Source organism: Eucalyptus grandis, chromosome 8 (genome assembly GCF_016545825.1).
Source record: "Eucalyptus grandis isolate ANBG69807.140 chromosome 8, ASM1654582v1, whole genome shotgun sequence".
NCBI classification, from domain to species: domain Eukaryota; kingdom Viridiplantae; phylum Streptophyta; class Magnoliopsida; order Myrtales; family Myrtaceae; genus Eucalyptus; species Eucalyptus grandis.
Genome location: NC_052619.1, coordinates 37,169,292 through 37,193,257, shown reverse-complemented (window position 1 = coordinate 37,193,257; position 23,966 = coordinate 37,169,292). Strand labels below are relative to the sequence as shown.

Sequence of the window (23,966 nt, the reverse complement as noted above, 5' to 3'; positions counted from 1 at the left end):
CAAGGCAATCGCACTCGAAGGTTTTTTTGTTCATATTTGTTGCCTCAATGATAACATGAATATCTCTGAACGGCCTAATCTCTCTAGAGAGCTCCAATTTACCAGCCTACCACATTCCCTAACGAAAATATCATGGATGGATAGTGGATGATATATATAGGAACGCAATAGATATTTATCCTATGTTTGTGGGGGGAGGAGTAAGGAAAATTTGGAAGGAAAATGCAACAAAATTTCGAATTTTCACTCCATTTTGTCTCTAAAGACATGAAAAGTTTTTCCATTTTCCATCAAAACTCCCCCTTCGCCCCATTTTTCTCCATTTCCTAAACACAGCAATAGGGGTTTAATTGAAAAAAAAAGTATGGGTGGGGAAAGTAGGAAAGAATCCGAAAGCTTGGTGCTGTTTTAGCAATTAGTACAAAGATTAGGCTTTAACTTAACAAAGAAGCTAACCCCGCCTTTTCGGTTTTCTCTTCATTAAAATTGACCTCCGAGTCAACGCAGTCGACTAGCTTTCACGTACACACACACACACTCTCTCTCTCTCTGTGGCGCTTCGCAGTGCTTTTCCGTGCTGCTTCCGACGAAGAAGATGGACCGGTCACCGCCAATACGCCATCGCCCTCCCAGCCGCGGCGGCGGGAGAGGCGGCGGACGCGGCGCTGGGCCCCCGCCTCCACTGCCGCAACACCCGTATCCTTACTATCCTCACGCTGGAGCCTGGACTCCTCCGACTCTTCTCATGACACCACAGGATCATCATCATCATCATCCTCCTTTCCATCATCCTCACCAGCATCAGCAACAGTTTTTCCCGAGCAACATAGAGCGGCTGGAGATGATCGACTGGGCCGTCGCGAAGGCTCGGCAGGATCTCCTCGCCGCCGGATTGAGCATCTCATCCTGGAAGGTCTCGCAGGCCGCGGTGTTGGCTCTGCAGGTCGAGTCGTGGAGCTCCTTAGGATTCAGCATGCAGCAAGTGCCATCTCTCCAGAGCTTAATGGTTGTTGAGGGAAGGGTAAGAGTTCTTTGATCGTTGTTAAAGTTTTATTTCCTCTCTGTTTTTGAGACTGCTTGAAACTGTGTGGAATGAGTGATGGCTGATGAAAAAATCCCTGTTCTAAGTAAACTTCTTCGTCAAGGTCTTCCTCTAAGGTCAGGATACTGTGATGGTTAGTGGGGGCCATGAGCATGCTGTTTTTTCTTCTTCTTTTTGTACTTTTTTTGTCTTCTGCCTTTGCTTTTCTTTTCTTTTTTTCTTTTTTTTTTTTTGGGGTAAAGGCCTTTGCTTTTCTTTTATTTCCTAATAATTGCGCTTAATGTGCCAATGTACTCCATCAAATGCACGAAACATAATCCCTAAATCTTTTATTTATTTGATTGAGATACCCATTGGATTAAGGTAGTTTGCTTCCCCGTGCATTATCATTCTTCCTCAAGCAAGTATTTCCTAAATATGATACTCGAATAGTCTACAAGGATTTATGGTCGTCTTCTTTCCTTTGCTTTTGCCATGATTGCTTAACATATATCTGCAACCTACTTGTGGTTTTCACTTAATAGAATGTGGGATTAATGACATAACCACAAAGTCATAGATAAATGATCATACAAATGGTAGAAAAGTTGAAGAAGTTAACACCTGGAAAGGGTTTCTATATGCTTCTACCTAGTATAAGTTACAAATAAAGTTCAATCTATGTTTGGAAGGGTTTTTAAGCAGATCTGTTGCCCAACCCAAACATGTCTCAGGTTTATCTTTTAAATTATACACCTGTGAAAAGACTTTCTTCCTTTTTGACTCACTTATTTGTTTAACATTTTTCAGATAAATTCATTTATCCATTGCTTTGTCGAAACCCGGAGAATCACCTCATTGTATGATCTGGAAAGAGCAATCTGTGAAAATGAGGGCATTGAACGATTTGAAGGGCTTGCACTGGGCCCATTTTTGCGACATCCCCTTGTTACTCAATACTTTTCCCTGAACAGCGATGTGACTGAAGTGTTCAAGATAACAAGTGGGCAGATTGTATGGTACCTTGGTAAATTTTTATCTGAACGCAGGAGTAGAGAAGGCGTTGAGATTGGGGACCTCCTCAGCTTTATAGCCAAAAAGAAATCAGTCTCACAAGTGGAAAAGCTTGGAATACGAATTCAAAGCTTGGGGTGTGTCCTTTTTTTTTTTTTAATTTGTTTTAACTGATAACAAAATTACAGGGGACAATGAAAAAAATAATAGGAAAGCTGATTTCATCCTATGTCCTTTAGATGCATAGTTGCCGATAATTTTCTTTTTTAGTTTATTTAGATTTTTGGACACAAAGATTAGTGATTGCACAAATTATTAAAGCACTGAGAATGTAACTTAACTGATGTTTCCCAGGTTCTAATTGACTTGCTTGACAAAGTTGACACTAGATTTTAAGGATTGAATTCTTCAGAGCAACAGCACATATTAGGATAATTGTATTATTTCAGTATTTAGTTGCTCTTGATAGCTACTTTTCAAAATTAGCACATGCAAACAGCCTTTTTCAAAGAGGAAATTTTCCTATCTTGGTTCACTACTTAAAAATCTCCCTCTATTATGCACTCCTGATTTTGTGTCCTCAATTCTTATAGGATGAGCAGTTAAACTTGATGATTGCAAAGTGAGCAGGTTCCTTATACGGTGAACCTTTGTATAGTTGAACCTGTCTAGTTGAGGGTGTTCCATTTGGCAAACATACTAACCTTTTATCATTAGGATTAGTGAACCATTAGAAAATGGGATGAACAAGAAATGGATATAAAACAAACTCAGGGTGAAGTTGCAGTTTTGAGAACAGACAAACAACTCCACTTGCTTGTTTGAGGCGCACTGTAGAAAACAGATCTTTTTTGTTTATTAGAGATGCGAATGCTAGTTTGCCTTTTGGAGTTCAAGTTGATGCGTCCTAATGGATGGTCTATGCATCCTTGAGTGTATGTCCTGTTTGTCAAAGCAATACACAACTGATGCATGGAAAGCATGGTGGGGCATGCTGGCTGGAACAAGATGGTTTTGAGTTGGGGAACAACAATGCTGGGCAGGGAGTAGAGATAATGGGGGTGATCTCTGTCTTACTCTACTCTGCTGCTTGCAACCGTCTTTTTGAATGCTTTAATTGTCAGCTCTGGGCAACGTTTTTCTTCTTTTCTTTTCTTTTTTTTTTTTTTTTTTTTTTTTTTTTTTGGGGGGGGTTGGGTTGCAATTGTGCTAGTGGAGTATAGAGTAAGTGAGGACTGCACAGAGACTTCAAGGTATGAGGAATCTGTCTGCTTCACATGTTATTCTAATTGGGAGTGGTTAGTCATTCTTGTACCCTCTCAATACGCCAAATGCGTTCGACATTTTTTTTTTTTTTTTTTTTTTTTTTTTTTTATCTTACCTGTTGTCTAGAGATTCCTATGTACAGATGACACGTTAGGTCATGGCTCCTTGAATTATATCAGATTAGATGGTAAGTCGACATGAGGGATCGGTGACAAATAGCTCATTGTATTATGATCAGATAGTAAATCATATGAGAGTTCAACCATGAGTAGTTAACCTTTCTCGATGATGACAATTGTGTGGTTACAATGCATTTGGGTGTAATGCATTCCGTGGACATTTTTATCTGGTGTATCAACTGGGATAACTATATTATATTTGTTACGTTTACTGACTTGTGGTTTATGAATGAAAGCTTCATTATTATTTCTTTTTTCCCTTTATATATGTAGGTGTCATATATCCTTTATCTTACGTGCAAAGAGATCGGAAGTGACATGCTTGAGGACATATTTGAAGGAAGATTCTATCAGCAAGGACTTAAGTTTTGCTTATTTAAGTTCAGATGAGGAATTCAGTGATGACTTGTTAAATGAAGATTATAATTGGAATGGAGATGGAAAATCAGGCCAGTACATGCTACTTGATGCATCTATGAGTTCGCAGATGATTGAGAGCGAAAATTTCACTCATGCAGAATGGCTTAAAAGAGACACGGAAGAGCGGGACATAATTCTGATGGATGGAACCAATTTCACAAAAAAGGGTAGGAAAAAGAAAGGTGTTAAACTGGTTCTGGAGCCTAGTTCTATGAGAATTTTCATGAAAAAATGGAAGGATGAGTGTCGAGCATGTTCTCTTCCCGTGGTAAGTTCATGGTTTTCGTTCCTGACATGACTGATGCGATTAAATAACGAGTTTCCATCTACAATCCATCCCTAGATTTTCGGTGTTCGACTATTGAGTATCTCTTGAAATGAACAATAGTAATATTTAAGTGCTTCCACTATGAATTTTTTGGGTTGAATTCATACAATCACTCTACTATTTTACATTGATAATCCCTTGACTGCCAATACCATTGGGTTACAAGTAGGTTCTTTTGTCTATTTTATGTCTGGTTATAGTTGAAACTATGTATATTTTCGGTTGCCTTATTAGCTAGGCTAGAACATAATACTACTGTGGTAGTTATCATTTTGCTTAGTTTGACACAATAGTAGTAAATGGATAGAGATAACGTTTACGTGTTATATCATGCATGCTTTCAGAGTAACTTATGAAGTCTTCTATAATCATACATAAATTTAATGAAGTAATTAACTATTATTCTAATTAGTGAAGTTATGTATGTATTATAACATTATCTGTTATAAGCAATGTTCTTGAATCAAGATTAAAATCGTGAATAGTAAAGCTCATTTTCTGAATCGTGAATTGAATTGAACTGTGAATCGTAAGATTCAGCAAGTACCTATAGAGTAACTTTAAAAGAAGGATATCTCACTGAAGGCTGCCTATTAGTTGCCAAAAAATATATAAAAAATGTAACAAGACACAGACATATAATATTGAAGAAATATCATGCGATTGTTTCAAATGAACCCAAATGACCGATCTAAGAAATTCAAATGATACATTTGCCAATAAAATCGTGATATGCAAACATTCACAATATTGAATTTGCATACAGCATAGTTATCGTGAATCAAAAAATATTGTAAGATATAGAATTTTGGGTTAGAATTACGGAAAAAGAAATCTTATTTTGAGTGCAGGTGATGATCCCTATGTATAAGAAGATATAATTTCAATTGCTACCTAGATTCATTATAAAGTGCAAAGTTTATTTTTTCAATAATTCTTTAACTACCAACATTCAACATATATTGAAAAATGTGAAAAAGTTACATCATTTTGATAGGTAAATATATAAAAAAAACAAAATCAACTTATATGTGTTGGATTGTAGAGTTGTTAGTAAATCCCATCTCCTCGCTTACAATTCAGGTGATCGGTGATTTACCTGGTAGAAATGCATCACTAGGGCCTCTAATTAGATCGAATCGTACAATGAATCGAGAGCGGGACGATTCTAATGACTATAATATAAAGCACGATGCCAAAACATATGGCGCCCAAAAATCACAAATTCATTGTATCAAGTCATGCAGATTGAATCGAATGCAAGTTTCGTTTGTCATTCTAATGCTGCATTTTGATTCGTAGCTACAAATCAAATTGTTTAGTATGTGAATCTAATCAAATTATACAATTTGAATTGTGAATCGTACAATTTTGACGACACTAGTTATAAGATACTTAACTTTATATTCATATAACATGCTCATAGACATTATTTATATCTTAATTTTTTAGTCATTAGTAGAGTAGCAACCATATTTGTACATACTAGATTCCTTCATTAAAATGACAATTAGAATCACTATAATCATCAATAGTGCTATTATGATGATAATGTACTTAGAGTAGTTGTGTAAATAAATTTTTAATAATACAATACAAGTAAAGTGAGAGAAAACAAAGCTGGGCACTCATGGAATAGCTGTTATGGCTTTGATTGTAATAGCTTTGGCAGTAATAGGGCACTATTAGTGCAACCAAACGAACTAACACATAGACTTGTGATATAATAGACAATACCGTGTCTGAATGCTTTGTATATGATTTAGTCATATTAATGCAATATGAGTGTCTTGGCATTCATACTTGTTAGAATGTTTAAATAATTAACTACGCCTTAATCTAATAGCTTAAATTTTTAGAGTACTTAGTAGTGATCCCACAAAATCTTACATTGTATTATAGCTGGAGGTCCCGAGTTCTAATCTTTTCAGGCCCCATTTTCCTCCCAATTTAAATTTTCATGCTTATTACTAGGTAAAAGACCAAGAGTGTTAGAATATTTAAATCATAAACCACATCTTCATCTAATAGCTTAAGCTTCTAGAACAATTGGCAATGGTCTCAAAGCTGGAGGTCTTGAGCTCAAATATTTCGAGCCCTCATTTGCCTCCTCAATTAAATTTCCACACCCAGTACTAGGTAAAAGACCAACCTAAGTGAGAGGGAGTGTCAGAATATTTAAATAATAAATAACGCATTAGTCTAATAGCTTAAGCTTTTAAAACAGTTGGTAGTGGTCCCATAAAATCTCAAAATACTATAGGATACTTGGCACTTCAAATCCAAATATGTTCTTTCAGAATTTTGAGTTAGACGTTTATATGCATATCTTTGGCCTATCACCACCTAGATCTAGTCAGTGGTTGATTTTATGCTTTAAACTCTTTCATAAAACTAATATCAGCTATAGAAAATGGGAAGAGGTTGATACGCAGTCTTTCCTGCATTAGTAACTTCAAGCTTTCACCATCATGGCTGACCATACAAAATGCAAAAAGTACAGATGTACAAAGATTTTTGACTGGGTATATAATGTCAGAAAGTGTCTTAAGGCAGTGGATAAGGTGGTTAGTTGGAATTCAGCATGCACAGCTTCTGAAACAAGTTCTACATCTTTTTAGGTCATGGAGAAAATGCTAAACATGTATGTACCCAACCAGAAAAGGCGACGCAAGATGGGCACCATGCTTGCTGCATATCCCTTTGGTTGGGTTGTTGAATGTTGCTGTAAGTTGACCATGATTTTCCATTTTCCTATAGACAGTATATCTCTTACCTTTCGAAGTTCAGTTTCAAATTGACCGTAAAGGCAGAATCTCACTTTCTCCTGAAACATATTACCTATTTTTATTTTACCACTTGACTGCTATGTGCTACCTGTTTCTGCTTCTTAGTTTGTTTTTATCTGCAAAGTTAAGCTTGTAGAGGAGCCAATGGAAGTGGGACGTGAAACTATGTGGGGAAAGAAGGATGAGGACAGAATCAGAGAGGCTGTGCCTTGTCTGAACATCTAGATGTTTAGCTGCTTCCATTGTTTTGAACCAAGAAACCTACTCTTAACTGCTGCTAAAATTCGAAAAACTAGTTGTAGCAAGTTGGTCTACCTAAAAGTACCCTTTTAATTGAAAAAACTTGTGGTATGGTTATAGAATCTTCCTTTGACATGAAGGAATAGTAAGTTGTTCTCTTCTGGAGGAACTTTGTTAGTTTCTTGGAGTTGCTGATAGAGAAATCTTCAAACTCTATACCTTCAGTTCACAATCCATCAAATTTTCTTTTGTGTTATATAATGGGATTTTTTTTTTTTTGGGGTAAATCCTGTTACATTCAAGTATTCAGGAAGTAGCTGGCCGATGTATGCCAGTTACAAGTGCAACAGGAACACTAAAGGGGAATTAGAAAACGGAAGGAAGGAGAAACATCACAGCTCTCTCTGATCCTTATTAATGGTAGGTTTTAGCTTAGAGAACTGCAGTTCTAGTTCCTCAAAAGATTTGATATTCCGCCTTATGCATTTTGGATGAGACCTCCACATCTCTTTTCTTTTTATTTCCTTGGCGCCACTTCTAGCGCTCGTGGAACCTTTTGACAGATTGTGGCATATCGTGAGAAATTATAGACAATGATATGAAGTTGGATCCAATGTCTATTGTTTCTTGACAACAAAGCAGAAGATGATCCACAGCTTTTCCTGCAAAAGCAACATTGACATGCTTTAGCAGTTTGAGGTAGTCTGACATTATACCTGTTAACATATTGTATGAGCTTTGCTTTTGCACTCGGCTGAAGCAAAAACAGGGACTTTGGATGGAGCTTTGACCTCCAATATAGCTTTCGTGGGAAAGAAATGTCATTCTTATTCTCAAACCCCTATGGTATTGTTAAACAATAAATCTTCAGGGTCTATGTCACGTACTATAGTTCTCTGTCTGCCCCTTCTCCTCTGGTCTTGGATAATGACAGTTTCTCAGAAAATGAATGAATCTGTCAGTCCCAGTCTGATTCCCCATTTAGCAGATCCACCATACGAATCAAATAGGATGACAGCAGATCTTCTTATCTTCTGCAATAGCTAATGATTGTGGATAATTTCCAAAAGAGCAATATTGCGGAAACATAATCAGCCCAGATTTTCATTCTCTGACAATTAGTACCAAACCTGAAGCCAGATGAAGTTAGAGAATTGTTGTAGCTTTTACAGTGTTGTTCCATGTGAGTTAAGGATTCCAGGAATGCGTAGTAGTGATCCCCATGCTCTTGTCCTAATAGAGTTCGAGTGAGAACTCTTTCCACCAAAAAACATTTCCAAAATTTCTCATGCATTCCCTCTTTACCTTTCCTCCCCCACCAACTTCCTTCCTAAGGAGAAGCGTTCCAAATAGCATCCGACTGGACCTGGTGAAAGTTATGAGCGTATAATAGTTCCCCTTCCTTCCAATTAGAAAATCTGTTGGTGGCTTCATTTCTTCTATTTTGTATGGACATTACAATGCATAAATGAACGTCCAGGGGAGAGCATCATCAATGGAGATATTGTAGTTAGTGTTGCAACAATGCTTAGCCAAGAAAAGCAGTTTAAACCAACTTGATAGGGTTGTCACCATCCATGCATTTTTAATATGCCTCCAGTTATCTGTTCCCAGTTATCTGTTCCATGACCTTATTACATTATTCTATTAAGCTGAAAATTTTGGTTATGCCTTGATGTCCATCGTATCAAGAAACAGGTTTGATTTGGCTTAAAACACGAATTGGCCTTTTTTATTCGAAATTTGAATTAGAAAGTTAAGTGCATGCCACAAGATTTGGGAATGTTTCAGGTTTTTTTGTTATCAAATAAAGATTGAGTGCATGCCACGACGTTTAAAAACATCAAAAAGCAAAAGTCATTTTAAACACACCTAATTTGAAGTCTTGTGGTGAAAAAAGAGAGTATTTTGCAGATTGTCTGAACTGCTGAATTTGTGAAGAATGGCATGATTACTCGTTCGGTGGCTTTATTACTTTGCACTATCTAAAACATTTGTGGAAGGGCTATTTTTTTTGGCAAACTTCTAGTCTCAAACTTTGTTTATCATTTTTTATTGGTTGGACAACGTTTTATTTATTTATTCGATATCGTATCATCAGTTTATAGGAGTCAGTTTTCATGGCTCTTTATGATTGTATTACCAGTATGTTACTTTTTTTTTTTCCCTAATTGCAGGTAACTTGTATCAAATGTGGAATGCTGGAAGATGAATATGATGTTATTGGTAAACAAATGTTGAATGGACTTATGGTGCCAACCCCGTGTCTGTAAGCGAAGATACACAATCAAGATTAGAGAGTGCAACTGACAAGGCTCAGCACAGTGCAGAGCATACAAAAAGTATCATCTTAAAGCTTGCATTCCTGAGTCTTTATCCATTATCGGTTCTTAATTTGTATAATTGTGAGCGATTCAGTCAAACAATTGCCTGAAAGCATGTGTTTTTGACTGTGCCCTCTTTTCTTTGTTCTTGCATCCATCTAACTTTTGTGTTTAGTATACCATGCACACAAGTACATTAGATCTTGTCCTAGGGCAGTGTTATAGAGAGAAGCAAGCATAATTGGCCTTGGCACGAGAATAAGATGCCTTATTAATTTCACATGGAGCAATATGCGAATTGCAACTTTTTATCTTTGATCTTGTATAAATTACAAGGCTATGTAACGGAATATAAGTTACAACCATTTAAAATGGAGGAGATGAGTAGGATGTAAAATCGAAATAGTGTGTTGCTTGAAATACTTATAGTTACAATTTTTTATTTTAGTTGGGGCATTTGAAGAACTTTACATTTCAAGGTTTTACAATAAGATTGAAATAAAGGGTTGCTTGAAGTACTTGTGGTGGAATTAATATTGGCTTCATTAGTATTACTTGGTCAGTTCATATGATAGCTGATTATATGTGTAATTTGTATATGCTTTGCCTCAACTAGAAATCTCACCTCTTAAAATATACATTGGATAAACATAGGGGACCCATTAGTCTCATCTATAAGGACAAAACAACATCTTAACATGGTAACAGAGTACATGCCAAAGTTTCAAATCCTAGGGATCCCTGCTGTTTTTATTTTTCTTTCTTTCCTATTTTTCTATCATTGAATTCTGTCATTAGTTCTTTGTTTAACGTTGTTACATTTGCATGCTGTGTTTTTTGTGACACGAAATAGGGAGGGCTAAGGATATGCCCGATATAAAATAGAGATGAGTTTTGCTGATTGCTTAAGCTTTTGGAAAGATCAATCATTTAACATCATTATTTCGTAAATTTGACAGAATTTTGTAATGTTAAATGTATAGACGGCCTGGATTTGAAGTACTTGTTTGATTAAATGAGTGGTTCAGATAAAATTTAGACAATTCAAGACCTTATGTAATGACCAAGTATGTTTTAAAAATAAATGATGTGGAAAATCATGACATCCCTTCACATGTGTAAAAACTTGATTATGGGAAAATTTTTACTTTGATGGTGGCAGTGTGGTTAATACGGAATAAATGTTTGAGTTCGAGTATTTGCATGATTATGGAGTAGAAAGTTGGACAGACGACATGCATGAGTTGACTGGAAGCTATGGAGCTGACTCTAAATTAGAACGAAACTAGATTTATAGAGGTTTATCTTGATATATGACATTTGGAAGAATGTTTATTCCTCTTTACATCTTTAATTGGGCTACCTTGCCCTGGAAGAAAATTTGTTCCCCCTTAAATCTTCAATTTTGGATGGAGATATATTCATGTATATTTCACCCCGAGTTTCTCAAGGGCAACAGACTGAATGATCTTTGGGAAATGTGCTCGATTGAAAATCTACCCTGGTGGCATATATGCTGCTGCAGCTGGTTCATTGTTGGCCTTTATTCTCCATATTTTTTCCTGAGATGTCACAAACTTGTGCAGTTGCTGATGCTGAGGTTTTTTCTCATAGACGTGTCTTGTGACATCATCTACCTATTTATCAATTGATAGGTGTCATTGTTGAAGACATTGCCAGAGAAATTGATGCTTATTATCAGCTTGATCATGAAAAAACGAGCAACAACACATCAGTTCTGGAGATAAGAGTAAATTTGTTGAGAAAGCTTGTTGACTGTGACTCTTGGCTGGCAAAGCAATTTTGTGTTCGTGAATTTGAGTCACTTGGTTATGGAGAGTTTTTTAATTTCATGACAGAACACATATCTCTTATGCCTACTGGGTTGAAACAGTTCTTGAATGGTGACATGTATGAGAAGTCCCACTTTGAGGTTTGCATGCTGCAGCATCAGTTGATGGTGCTAATATCACAAGCATTGAATTGCTTGTGGAATGGGGAAGTAGTGACCAAACAGATGATTTCAACATTGCTTTTGAAGCAATTTCCCAATCTCAGTTTCAAAGTGGAAGTGGGTTCAGTGGAGGATTTTCTAAATATTGTTGGGGAGTATAGAGGTGTTGCAATGTCAAAATGTGTCCTTTTCTCTCAGACATTGATGGGTGCTCATGGGCAGGCTATGCCGACACTTGATGATGATTATGCAGTTGAAGTTGAAACCATTGGTAGAGGAACTATTGTCTCAAAGAAAATAGGAAAATTGGAATCAGTCACATCTCGGGATGCAATTGAAGTCTTACTAAGGGCGCCAATGCTGTCAGATTTAAGTCATTGGTCACATTGGGACATTAAATTCGCTCCACATCTTGGCCCTCTTGGAGGATGGTTGTTGAAGGAAGTTAACAGAACAGATTTGTTGTGTTTAGTGACGAAAGATGGGAATGTGATCCGGATTGATAGTTCAGCTAGTGCGGATTCATTTCTGCAATCTGTCCTTCTATCATCCCCTTTCCAAACAGCAGTTCAGTTGCTCTCTTTGTTCTCGATACTTGGTGGACAAAAGCATGTCCCTCTGTCTCTTTTAAAATACCATGCACGTCGTGCATTTGAAGTCATCTTGAACAATCATCTGGAACATAAGGAAGTGACCGATAGTTGGAATTTTCAGATGCAAGAAAAAGCAGCTAGTACGTTCAAGCTGTTGGATGAAGTTTATGCTAGTAGATTATTGAAGAATTCCACTGGCACTTCTAATGGATCGCTTGTTGCATCAAGATTTTTTCTTGAATGCCTTGGTTTTATTCCTTCAGAATTTCGTAGCTTTGTTGCTGATGTGTTGCTATCTGGTATGAAGCCTGTCATTAAACATGTACCTTCAACCATCTTGTCAGAATGTAAACTTATGGAGGACCGAATCATGCTTCATGAAGTGGGACTATGTCTTGGTGTTGTGGAGTGGATTGATGACTACCGTGATTTCTGCTCTTCTACCAATGATGAGATGTGTAACCCCTATGAAGCTCCATCATTCAAAGCTGATGCCTCTAAGTCAAGCACAGGCTCACTGTCTGCTATATACAATCCACAAAAATCATCTCCTGCAGAAGTCTGTCTTGTTTCTAAGGGTCAGAGTAACATACGTAATGAAATTTGTCACGGTTCTAATAGCCAGGAAGTTTGCATAGACAAGAGTCTGGCACGAAATAAACCCGTTGAATACGAGGATGCTTACTCAATCATTGAATCTATCAGGCGAGAAGAATTTGGTCTTGATCCTGGTCTTTCTAGTACAGAAAGTAGCTTGTTGAAAAAGCAACATGCCCGTCTGGGAAGAGCGCTTCAGTGTCTTTCCCAGGAATTATACTCTCAGGATTCTCATTTTCTTCTTGAGCTAGTAAGTTCACTGTTGTTTTTTCATTAATCTTTGTTTTTCCTCTCCAGTAGCAGTCATCTTTTAGCAAGATAGTACTGTGAGTTTACAATATCTATTTGCCCCATTGGATTTTGCTTTAGTTGTTTGTTTGATCTATGGTCGGTGATGATCTTTTGTGGTCATGTCATTCATCCATACTTGTCAAGTTCCTTGGGTATTAATATGTGCCTCTGAGGTAAATGTCTACTCTTGTTTTGCTGAAGCCTCAAGCTAAGGAAGAAATGCGATTTCTGCCTAGTGACTACTGACTACCTTAGTGGAGCAATTAATGACATCATTTTACCCAATTGATTATTCACACAAACATATAAAAACCTAGTCATATGCATAGGAGAAAGTGGCATTCCTTATTCATGGTATGATATGTTAAAAGAGTATATTGTTTTTCTTTACTATGCAATGAAGTCAAATTACGCTTATATTATGTATAATAGCAACTTGATGGACTTTATGGTAGTTTTATTAGTCAATACATGTCAAAAATATTCAGGAAACTAATGACTAGAATTGGGTGTAGTAAACTTTTTATGCTTCTACTCAGTAAGATGACATCTGGTTCAATTATGCTAAGAAAAATGAACATCAATAATTACAGCTTATGCTGCAAATTTCCATTTCTGCTCTTAAGGAGATCCTATGATTTTCACTTTGCTGAGTCCAAATTTATAAATTTTGAAGACGAACTCTAAAAACTTGACAAAGCCTCATTTGATTCCCATGATTTGGATGGCTTAAACCATCCTCCTTTATCTGCATTACTCTGAACTTTTGTTTTTGTGTTAGTCATCTTATTTTGTGATCGAGAATACACTCAACCTAACCAATATTACCCAGCATGTTTATTTTATCTATTTCTGGAAGTTAGACAAAAGTTTGTGGACAGGCATTTATATTTTAAACCAGAAAAACAAAGCTGATTAAATTTCAATGCTCTAATGGGACTGGTTGTCCTTACTCTTTGCTGTAGGTTCAAAATGCTGATGATAATACCTATTTAGAAAATGTTGAGCCAGCTCTTGTATTCGTTCTTCAGGAGTCAGGTATCATTATTCTGAATAATGAACAGGGCTTTTCTGCTCAAGACATTAGAGCACTATGTGATGTTGGCAATTCTACGAAAAAGGAAGTGCTGGATACATAGGGAAAAAGGCATTGGTTTCAAATCAGTATTCCGTGTAAGTAAACATAGCCTCATACAATGCCATCACATCCTTTTCTTTTGGCAAATTGCATACCTCTTTTATTGCATGACCTCAAAAAGTGTTGGGGATTGAATATGCCTGAAAAATGGATTTGAAGAAAAAAATACGGAAGGCAGCAATGATATTGCGTTATTACATGAATGTAGTCTCATTTTGTCTAACTGCTTGAGCTTTTGAGTTAGAATTTTTATATGGTATTGGTGCCAAGTCTAAATTCTTCAGGCCACCATCAACTAAATAGTATGCCAATAAAGCTATCAATTGTCATTGCAAATTACTCCTATTGCCTCCTGAAAGAGCTTCACCAAAAAAATTTAAATTCTTCTGCAGGTTACTGATGCACCAGAGATTCATTCTAATGGATTCCATGTAAAGTTTGACATAAGTGAGGGACAAATTGGTTTTGTTTTGCCAACTGTTATACCCCCTCTTGATCATAACATGCTAAGCAAGTTAACATCCACTAGTTCTGATCAGTTCGATACTAGCTGCTGGAAAACTTGCATTGTTCTTCCCTTTAGATCTGATTTGTCAGAAGGAACTGGAAGGAATAATGTCATATCCATGTTTTCAGATATTCATCCAGCCTTGCTACTGTTTCTTCATCGTCTTCGGTGTATTACATTCAGAAATATGCACGATAATTCACTTGTTATCATGAGAAAGGAAACTTCTGGTAATGGCATCATTAGGGTTTCATATGGTAAGGAGGAAATGAATTGGTTTGTTGCATGCAAGAAGTTGCATGATAATAATATTGGTCGTTGCAATTTCCAAACGACAGAGATCGCCTTGGCATTTGGACTCAAAGAATCAACAGATGGAAATTATATCCCCTGTCTTGATATGCAACCTGTTTTTGCATTTCTTCCTCTAAGAACTTATGGTCTGAAATTTATACTGCAAGGTGATTTTGTTCTTCCCTCATCTAGAGAAGAAGTTGATGGGGATAACCCTTGGAACCAATGGTTGTTGTCGGAGTTTCCTGATTTGTTCGTGAATGCGGAGGGTTCTTTCTGTTCCCTTCCTTGTTTCAGGGATAATCTAGGAAAAGCTGTGACAGCTTACATGAGCTATGTTCCATTGGTTGGTGAAGTCCATGGATTTTTTTCTAGTCTTCCCCGAATGATCATCTCTCGGTTACGCCACTCAAAATGTCTACTTCTGGAAGGAGATGGTGCCACATGGGTGCCTCCTTGCAAGGTTGTCCGAGGTTGGAATGAAGAGGCTCGAGTTCTTTTACCTGATCATTTGCTTCAAGAGCATCTTGGCCTGGGATTTCTAAAGAAAGACATAAGTCTATCTGATCCTTTGGCAAGGACATTGGGGGTTGAGGAGTACGGCCTAAAACTTCTACTTCAGATTATAACGTCTTTATGCCAGAAAAAGGATAGCCTTCCATCAATGGGTTTGTCTTGGTTGTCTGCGTGGCTGAATGCAGTTTATGAAATGTATGTGCATTCAGCGCAAGCATCACGAGACCTTGGAATGGGCACAGATATCATAGAAACCCTCCGTAAGCTTCCTTTTATTCCTCTCTCTGATGGTACTTTCGGCTCTGTGGATGAAGATACGATCTGGCTGCACTTTGATGTATCTGGGAATGACAGTGAGCAGGGAATGGATGCTTTCCCAATGTTATATGCAAAGCTCCGCATTGTAAACCCTGCCTTCATAACTGCATTGGATGTTGATAACTATCGCTTAGACATGTCTTCAAAGGACAACATCATCAGGATGCTCCTTACTGTTGGCGTGCAACGTCTATCTACACATGAAATAATGAAGGTGCACGTCTTGCCTTCTATTTGTGATGACAAGAGTGCAAGTTGGAACAAGAATCTGATGACAGAATTTCTTTGCTTTGTGTTTAACCATCTACAATCTAGCTGCCCTAGTTGCTATGTTGAAAGAGATTTTCTGATATCAGAGTTGAGAAACAGAGCTTTCATTCTAACAAATCAGGGCAACAAAAGACTGATTGAGGTACCGATCCATTATGGTAAAGGATTTGGAAGCTCTTTCGACCTCTGTAAATTGTTCAACAACATTCAAATGGAATGGCATGACGCAGACACCATCTACTTGAAGCATTCTTCAACTAAATCTGTCGTCAATGGAAAGAAAAAGTGGAAGAGATTTTTTGAAGAAATAGGCATCACAGAGTTTGTTCAAGTTGTTAAAGTTGATCGGAGAATGTTTGATATGCCCGATACATGTTTTGGGAAGGTGGGAGTGGAAAGAGACCACGTCTCCTCAGGATCTGAAGCTGAAGATTGGGAATCCACTGAGTTGGACCATTTATTGTCATTGTTGTCAGCAAGTGGAAATCGTGTTGGTTGTAAATTTCTCTTAGAGGTTTTCGATAAATTGTGGGATGATTGCTTTAGTGACAAAACCATAGGTTACTTGAACGATAAGTACAATGGGAATAGGACACCCTTCAAATCCTCATTCCTGAACAGCATCTGTGGTGTTCCATGGGTTGTTTCATGCATGGATGACAAACTTCACTATCCCAAGGACTTATTCTATGACTGTGATGCTGTGCACTCTATTTTGGGTTCTTTCGCTCCTTATGCTGTTCCAAAGGTTAGTTTTTTATGGATTTGATTTTGCTGATTACTTTTGGTACATAAGGAATGTCCAGTGTTAGACTCATGTCTGAGCATTTGGCCATTAATTTCTTTTTTGCTGTTGTTCTCGTCATCCAATTTCAGGATCTCACACTCTTGATAGGGGTATACAATATGCAAATAATTTTGTCAATACGGTGATAGTTTTAGGCTCACTAGAATCTAGTTTTTCTGTTTACCTTTTGTTTTTTTTTTTTTAATAATTGATTGTCTATTTAATCTTTCTCTGCATGTCCTTTTCCTTACTCCTTTTTGGAATAAATGAAACAGTCATGTCAATACCATTGAAGGTTTTTGGGCAGGAGGATTTGACCGTCTGGTCTTTGGGTAGGAATGTAAATATAGACATCTAATGACTGGAAAACCTTACAAACTTATGGCATATACTAGATAAAAGTAAACCCTGAAAAAAAAAAAGAAGAGTGCACATAAAGAAAAAGAGAGAAGAAGCAGTCAGTATTGGTGGGATTACCTTGTGATTCAGGAACAGAATTTGGATAATTTTGTTAATTTGCTTGCTTAATTAATGCAAAATATTTGCCCTCCATTGTCAAAACTTGCACGTGGATAGAACCTTGGAAATTGTGTTAGAGTCAATAGAAATATGTAAAAATGGAATGAATCGTGATTTTACATTATCATGGATATCAGCATTCAGGGTCCATCTGTTGCTCATATACTTGGTATCCTGCAGTAACTGCAAACATAACTCAGGGCAAGAAAGAAATAAAGTAGGGACTGATATCGATGTTAATGCAGTGCGACTTTTTAATTTAACGCCACCACTTGATGTTGGTACTTTGACTTAACAATTATAAATATCTTTTGCTTTGTCTCTTGATGTTATGCAAAATGACGGTCTAGTATAGATAAACCTGGCTGTTCAGGACTTTGGTCAATAACCATGAAGGAATTGCTCAACAGGTGAGAAGTGTGGCTCTTTTACAAGATATTGGGTTTAAGACCAGAGTTACTGTTGAAGATGTTGTGGAAATACTGAGAGTCTGGAGAAGATCAGAGACCTCTTTTAAGTTTAGGTACCACCGCATTCCAGGAAATTCTTGTTCTTTTTTTTCTTCTCACTTGTGTATTAAAAATAAAAAGGTAATCCAAGTATGCAGGATGTTTGCAAAAATATAAAGCAGAAACAACACAGGAAATTCTTTCTTTCCCCTGCCATTGAAAATGTCATTCACAGCAAAAACGTTGGCTGTTCTCTCCCTTTATTCTGTTCCGCATTTGTTGCTGAGGTCTGGAGTTGGCATTTCATTTCGTGCAGTCCCAAATATTTATCTCTGTTTAATTTATTTATTTACTATCTGTGCTACATTGACTCTTTGGTTTTGGAAAAGAAAATGTCTAATGATTTTGGCCATCAAGTCATGGAAGCTGTTAACTTTATCATTGAGAGGGTTTTATTCCTAGTGTGGAGAAATGGAAACTATAATATGTTGAGATTGGCCCGTACTGATTCTCGTATTGTGAGCTTGTATTGTTCCTATTAATTTCACAAGTTTGTTTTAAATAAGTTGGGTAATGGAACTTTCTTAGATAACATTATTTATTAAATTGTCCCTTTCTGCTTTTTCTTTAACTCTTTAGAGGTCATTGCAAGCCTTTGATGAGGTTGTTATCTTCCCTTCCATCTTTATACCCTCCCAATCATTTTGTAAACATGCTTCCGATTCATATATTTGAAATTGAGAACTACATCCTCTTTACTGGACTAGTATACTATATATTTTTGCTCCAAATTAGGAAATGCATAGCGTGTTATTGGTTTTAAAGAACTATCTCCCAGTTGCAAAGTAAATGTTGCTTTTGTTTAAAACTGTTGAAAAATCAACCTAAAAGTTTAAGCTGTCATCAGGTATAAAAAAATTTCTGGCCGACTCTTGGAACTTTTACAACATTGCATCTCTCCTGCTGTCATCATTGCTTGCAAGGTGCCATCTGTTGGCTTTATGAAGATATGCAGATAAACTGTCCTCCCAATCTTTTGCCTGATCAGTTAGCATTCTGGATTAACCCCGTATATGGTTCATTTGAAGAAGGCTTTCTTTCCTTGTTTCTACCGTTAAATTGCTATTCCACAAAATAGTTTACTTTTTTCTCCTTCTCATGCCAGTGTTGCACAAATGTCAAAAGTATACACTTTCCTATGGAAAGAAGTTGATACTTCAAAAGGGAACATTGTTGAAGATCTCATCTCGGAGCCATTTATATTCTTCCCTTCTTTATGTGCCTCTGGGGACGAGGATGTTGTGTTGGGCTCATTTTTGTCGCCAAAAGAAGTTTTTTGGAACGATTCAACTGAGTTTTTTAACCAAATAGAAGAAAATGATTCCAAGTCTGGTGCAGTTGGAGCAAAGCATCGCCTCTTGAGCAGGACATTGTGCAATATATATCCAGGCTTGCAGGATTTTTTTGTCAATATATGTGGGGTTGACGAAATTCCTTCTTTCCGAGATCATTTTCAGAATTTGCTCCATCTATCAACTACCGTTTTGCCTTCACAAGCAGCAAAATATGTATGTACTACTACAAGTTGATTAGTTATGATTCATTGAGGTGTGGCTAATTAGCCCATTTTTTGGCTTTGTGCATCAGGTTTTCAAGGTTTTTCTGAGGTTGGTAGATGAACTGAAAGGTGGAAATGTGAGTTCTGAAGATATTTTACAAGTTAGTGGATATCTTAAAAAATCAGAATATACCGTGCTTCCCACTCTTCGTAACAGATGGGTTTCTCTGCACCCTTCCTTTGGACTTGTGTGCTGGTGTGATGATGAGAAGCTAATGAAAGAATTCAGCATTTTAGATAAAATTGAACTTCTACATTTTGGGGAGATCGTTGATGATGAAAAAGAGATGATTTATGTCAAACTACCTCTTCTCACGCATGCTTTGGGGATTCCTGCATTTTCTGAGGTAATTTGCTCCCTTGCAACTGTATTTTACAATGTATTATGGAAGGTTGTGTCTAGATTCGGGTAGGAACTAGGGAAGTATAGTTTCAAAGTCCACTTATCTCCGTTTTGCATTCACACAGTACTAATATGCGATGTACTTGCATGGGGGATTTTATCATATGTTTTTGACAAGGATCACTTTTTAGATGTATCTTGCCTAGGTTTTCTGGAATCATTTGAATTTCTTGTGGCTTTGGCCAGAATTCTACTCTCCCTCGTATACAATAGCGTTTTGTTAACGAGCACCCCTATAGCACTTTTTAACCACACCTAACAAAAAAAGAAAAAAAAAATATCCTCATTTTTTATACATTGGTTGTGCATAGCACAAGGAAAACGGTGCTTTGGAAATGATAAAGTTTCTTTATTTGGATGTTTTATGAGTGTCCTTGGGGCACTCATTAGCATAATCCTATACAATAATTTACAGTGGAATATCAATGTGATGAACAATGTCTTAGACCCAAATTATTTAGAGATGAGCTAAAGAATGTTGAGGAATGTCCCTTTGGCTATGTTTTTATTTGAGTTCATTAGAGAGGCACCAACAGTGAGCTAAAGAAGAGCTTATCTAGGAGGAAGAATGTACAATGTTTATTAATGCAATTCCATCCATGTAAGTTCTTTTCACCATTCCAAAAATACATAGTTCCGGACATTTATCTGTAGTGGAATTATTAGAAGAACCTGGACATAATAAAACGACTCAGATGAGTTGACTTGGTGAATTTGTTGTCTCAGCAAGAAATTTTAAGATTGGATGGAGCGGTACCACCAAGCATGGCCAAAAGGACTGAACTAGGAAATGTTTCTTCAACTTTTTAAGTGACGGATCACCAAGTCTAAGGCTATGATCAATATGCAATGCTATGACTAGAAACTTCCACAAGATTAAGTCTTCGGCTATATTAACAGGATCATTTACTTCAGGCCTTGTACTTATCTTCATCATTTTCAATTATAGAGCAACATAGCCTATCAAGCCTCTTCTCACTATAAGGTGGGTTTTAGTATACATGCCGTTCCTGATTAAGTACTATATCCTTTAACAGAATCAAAATCATTGGTCTTTAGCATAAAAAAATGACTAGGCAATATCATTTTAAGTTCGGCATATGGGAGAGATGAAGCAATAAGAAAGAAGATACTTTGAAAAACAGTGTCTAGCACATCTCAGCATTTGATGGTGTATATTTGGTGCTTTGGTGAGTGGTGCTGTGTTGTAGCTCGAGTCACAAGAAGTTTCTAGCGAGTGATATCTCTATATGATCTAGTGATTAGTGAAGGAAATGTTTTTCCATGCTTTACTGATTGTAGGGTCAAAATAACTCCCTTTGTGATGTGTGAAAACTTTTTTTTTTTTTTTGGTAAAAGTAAGAATATATTGAGCTTTAAACCAAACTATACAAGAGGGTATTTAAACAGAAATCTTAAAATAGAACTTAACAACGAGTGGGTATTTAAACACTAGTTCCAAGAAAGTTGATTTAAATTGCCTCCTTTATTGGAGATTTTAAATCAAGCATTAGCTTACTGCTAGTTATTTATAATGGCAAATTCTTGACTTGCAAGTCCGGATAAATACATTATTGAAATCATATGCTCTGGGACTGTGAAATTGTCATGCAAACTACTAATCACCTTGTTTACTTTCTCACATTTAGCATTTATGCAGGTTGTAACTCGTGAAGCTATATATTATGGTCCAATGGATTCTAGCTCCAACGCCTCTTTTGTAAACTGCGTTCTTCCTTACGCTCAGCGTTACATATACTTTGAACATCCCAACACATATGCCAAACTTAAACAATCTGGATTTTCTATTCTGAGTCATTTGCATGTTGTTGTTGTGGAGAGGTTATACTATAGGAATATCATAAGGGATTTGAGCGTTGCTTCTGAAAAGCGATTGGAGACCACATCAGTTCTTCAGGTATGTGCTAGGAATTTAGGAATGTTCAGGATGTTTCTTCTTTTCTTTGTTCAACCAAAGAAAATGCAAAACAACCTACATGCATGGTATGGATGGAGGACATTTACATTTCTTACCTTTCTTTCATTGTATGTCTCATGTACAGAATGAGAATATCAGTTTGTGACGTCAAATTGAAATTTGATCCAACTCCAAACCTTGTTGGGGTCGCCTGATTTTGGACATGTTTAATCTGCGACATACTTGTGATTTGCATCATTCTGATGCTGTTTATTCTCTAGACCATTTCTATGAATTATTGGAAACCAAATAGGGGAAATGTTCTTTAATCAAGTAGTATAGGATCGCATTCTTATGATATAGAAGCATGAGTTTCCTTGTTAAGTACTACAATAACTCCCTCGATTTTGACAGGGTAATACTTTATTTGTCACTCTGGGGTCCAATTCTCATGTCTTGTACATGGAGATTTCTCGTCTATTCTTTGATGGCACTCCCAACATTCACTTGGCAAATTTTCTTTACATGATCATGACAATGGCAGAATCAGGTGCTCAAGAGGAGCAGGTAGAGTCTTTCATTGTAAATAGCCAGAAGGTGCCAAACCTACCAGGTGATGAACCCGTGTGGGTCCTTTCCTCAGGATCTTGGTGTGAGGATGATGGATTATTAGAGAACAACAGCTTTTCAGCAACAAGAAAAGTGCCAAAATCCTTTCAGGCCAAGAGAAGGGCAGGATTTACCTCAACTTGGCCTGCTTTTGACTGGAAAAGTGCACCAGCGTCAGCTTATTCTCCTTATTACCAAGTTAAGACACGGGCAGGAACTGTAACCACAAGTACTTGCTCACAAGTGATGGAGAGGGATTGTGGTGAATTAGCTGATGAAAGTGGTGGCGGCTATGAGGTGATTGTTGATTTTACCACTGAAGATACAGCAACAGTTTCTCCTATTCAACCTTCAGTTTCTGATAGAGCAACAGATGTCAGCAATTTGGATTCTTGCGCAGATGTATCAGGCAATCATATTGATATGACTCCAATTTCTGATCTACCTGACTTGGATCCACCTCCGTTGATTGGAAGAACAGTGCTCAAAATTGGCACGCTCGATCCAGAACAAGCAAAGTTAGTGGGAAAACAAGGAGAACTCTTCGCTTTCAGACATCTTGCCAAGAAATTCAGTAAGAGTTCCGTTAAGTGGGTCAATGACGATGGTGAAACTGGTCTACCCTATGACATCACCGTTGAGGATGGAGGAGGACTTCGATACATAGAAGTCAAAACAACTCAATCAGAGGAGAAAGATTGGTTCTCCCTGTCAACAAATGAATGGCAATTTGCAGATCAGAATGGTCGTAATTTCAGCATAGCACATGTCATTTTGGTAGGCCACAACAGAAACAAAATCAAAATATTTTCAAATCCAGTTGAACTCTGTCGCTCTGGGAAGTTGCAATTGGCCATTGTGATGCCAATCTAGCCATTATGCCCTTAGTGGCTCGTCTCGTGTCGAGTCTCTCATGCCCTAATGAAGCAGTGTACATAGTGACACCAAACCACCGGTAGTGCTGTGAGTACCTTTCTCAGATGTAGGGAAGTTTGGTTTTAATCTTTCATGGTTAGTGATGGAAGGAAATGAGCATAACTTGAGCAGTTCTTTTTTCAGTGACTTCTGAAGATGGTTAAGCTTTGTAAAACTAGCCTTTAGAATGAGTGAGCTGCACAGAGCTATTAAGCATGATTGCGCAACTTGTGCCATGTAGTTATTTAGATGGACTTATATCAATAATCACACTTCTATGTAGTTAAAGAGTGAAAGGATATTTTGTTCTAGATGAACCCACGCCATTAGGTTCCTTGTCGATATCTTCAAATTGTAAGGTCAAAAGACGGCAGTGGCTGGTAAAGACTAGAGTACTTAGCAACATTCATGGTGAAGTCAGCGGAACAATAGTAGGTGGTCAAACTTTTTCATGAAGCAGTATCTTGTACATGTTCATTCGTACCTGGATTATTTTCTGTTTCTAAGGCGGTAGAAGTTTAATTCCTGGACTACTATATCATATTCTTTCGACACCAAGGTAGTTTCCAGCATCAACTCCGGTTTCTTAAGGTTCCTGATTGAAAAACTTGGTTTTCTTTCAAGAACAAATTCGATTCCCCGCCAGGTCAACCTTTATCAATGGCTAAAGCTGATCTTATACAAAATA

General features: G+C 37.2%; 2 protein-coding genes across 2 annotated transcripts; both read left to right on the top strand.

Moving 5' to 3' along the window:
* The first annotated feature begins 549 nt into the window (after nt 1-549).
* Nucleotides 550-7,242, top strand: LOC120287208 (protein NO VEIN-LIKE-like). Its single transcript, XM_039299928.1, has 5 exons — nt 550-1,021; nt 1,832-2,172; nt 3,754-4,168; nt 6,850-6,955; nt 7,142-7,242. The coding sequence occupies exons 1-5, from the start codon at nt 596-598 to the stop codon at nt 7,240-7,242; spliced, it is 1,389 nt and encodes a 462-aa protein (XP_039155862.1). The 5' UTR covers nt 550-595.
* Nucleotides 7,243-11,045: 3,803 nt separating this feature from the next.
* On the top strand, nt 11,046-23,755 carry LOC104417112 (protein NO VEIN). The gene is made up of 10 exons (XM_039299925.1): nt 11,046-11,109; nt 11,237-12,975; nt 13,982-14,054; nt 14,104-14,189; nt 14,547-16,808; nt 17,777-17,889; nt 18,981-19,383; nt 19,463-19,780; nt 21,497-21,754; nt 22,169-23,755. Exons 1-10 carry the CDS (start codon nt 11,046-11,048, stop codon nt 23,234-23,236), a joined length of 6,384 nt encoding a protein of 2,127 aa, XP_039155859.1. The 3' UTR covers nt 23,237-23,755.
* The last annotated feature ends 211 nt before the right edge of the window (nt 23,756-23,966 follow it).

What these genes read in the sequence shown, in the direction of transcription:
- LOC120287208 (XM_039299928.1), top strand. Translation starts at nt 596, where the DNA reads ATGGACCGGTCACCGCCAATACGCCATCGCCCTCCCAGCCGCGGCGGC. An exon ending in ATACGAATTCAAAGCTTGGG is followed by an intron (nt 2,173 to 3,753) that starts GTGTGTCCTTTT and finishes TTATATATGTAG; the next exon opens with GTGTCATATATCCTTTATCT. An exon ending in GAGCATGTTCTCTTCCCGTG is followed by an intron (nt 4,169 to 6,849) that starts GTAAGTTCATGG and finishes ACATCTTTTTAG; the next exon opens with GTCATGGAGAAAATGCTAAA.
- LOC104417112 (XM_039299925.1), top strand. Translation starts at nt 11,046, where the DNA reads ATGATCTTTGGGAAATGTGCTCGATTGAAAATCTACCCTGGTGGCATA. An exon ending in CATATATGCTGCTGCAGCTG is followed by an intron (nt 11,110 to 11,236) that starts GTTCATTGTTGG and finishes ATCAATTGATAG; the next exon opens with GTGTCATTGTTGAAGACATT. An exon ending in CTCATTTTCTTCTTGAGCTA is followed by an intron (nt 12,976 to 13,981) that starts GTAAGTTCACTG and finishes TCTTTGCTGTAG; the next exon opens with GTTCAAAATGCTGATGATAA.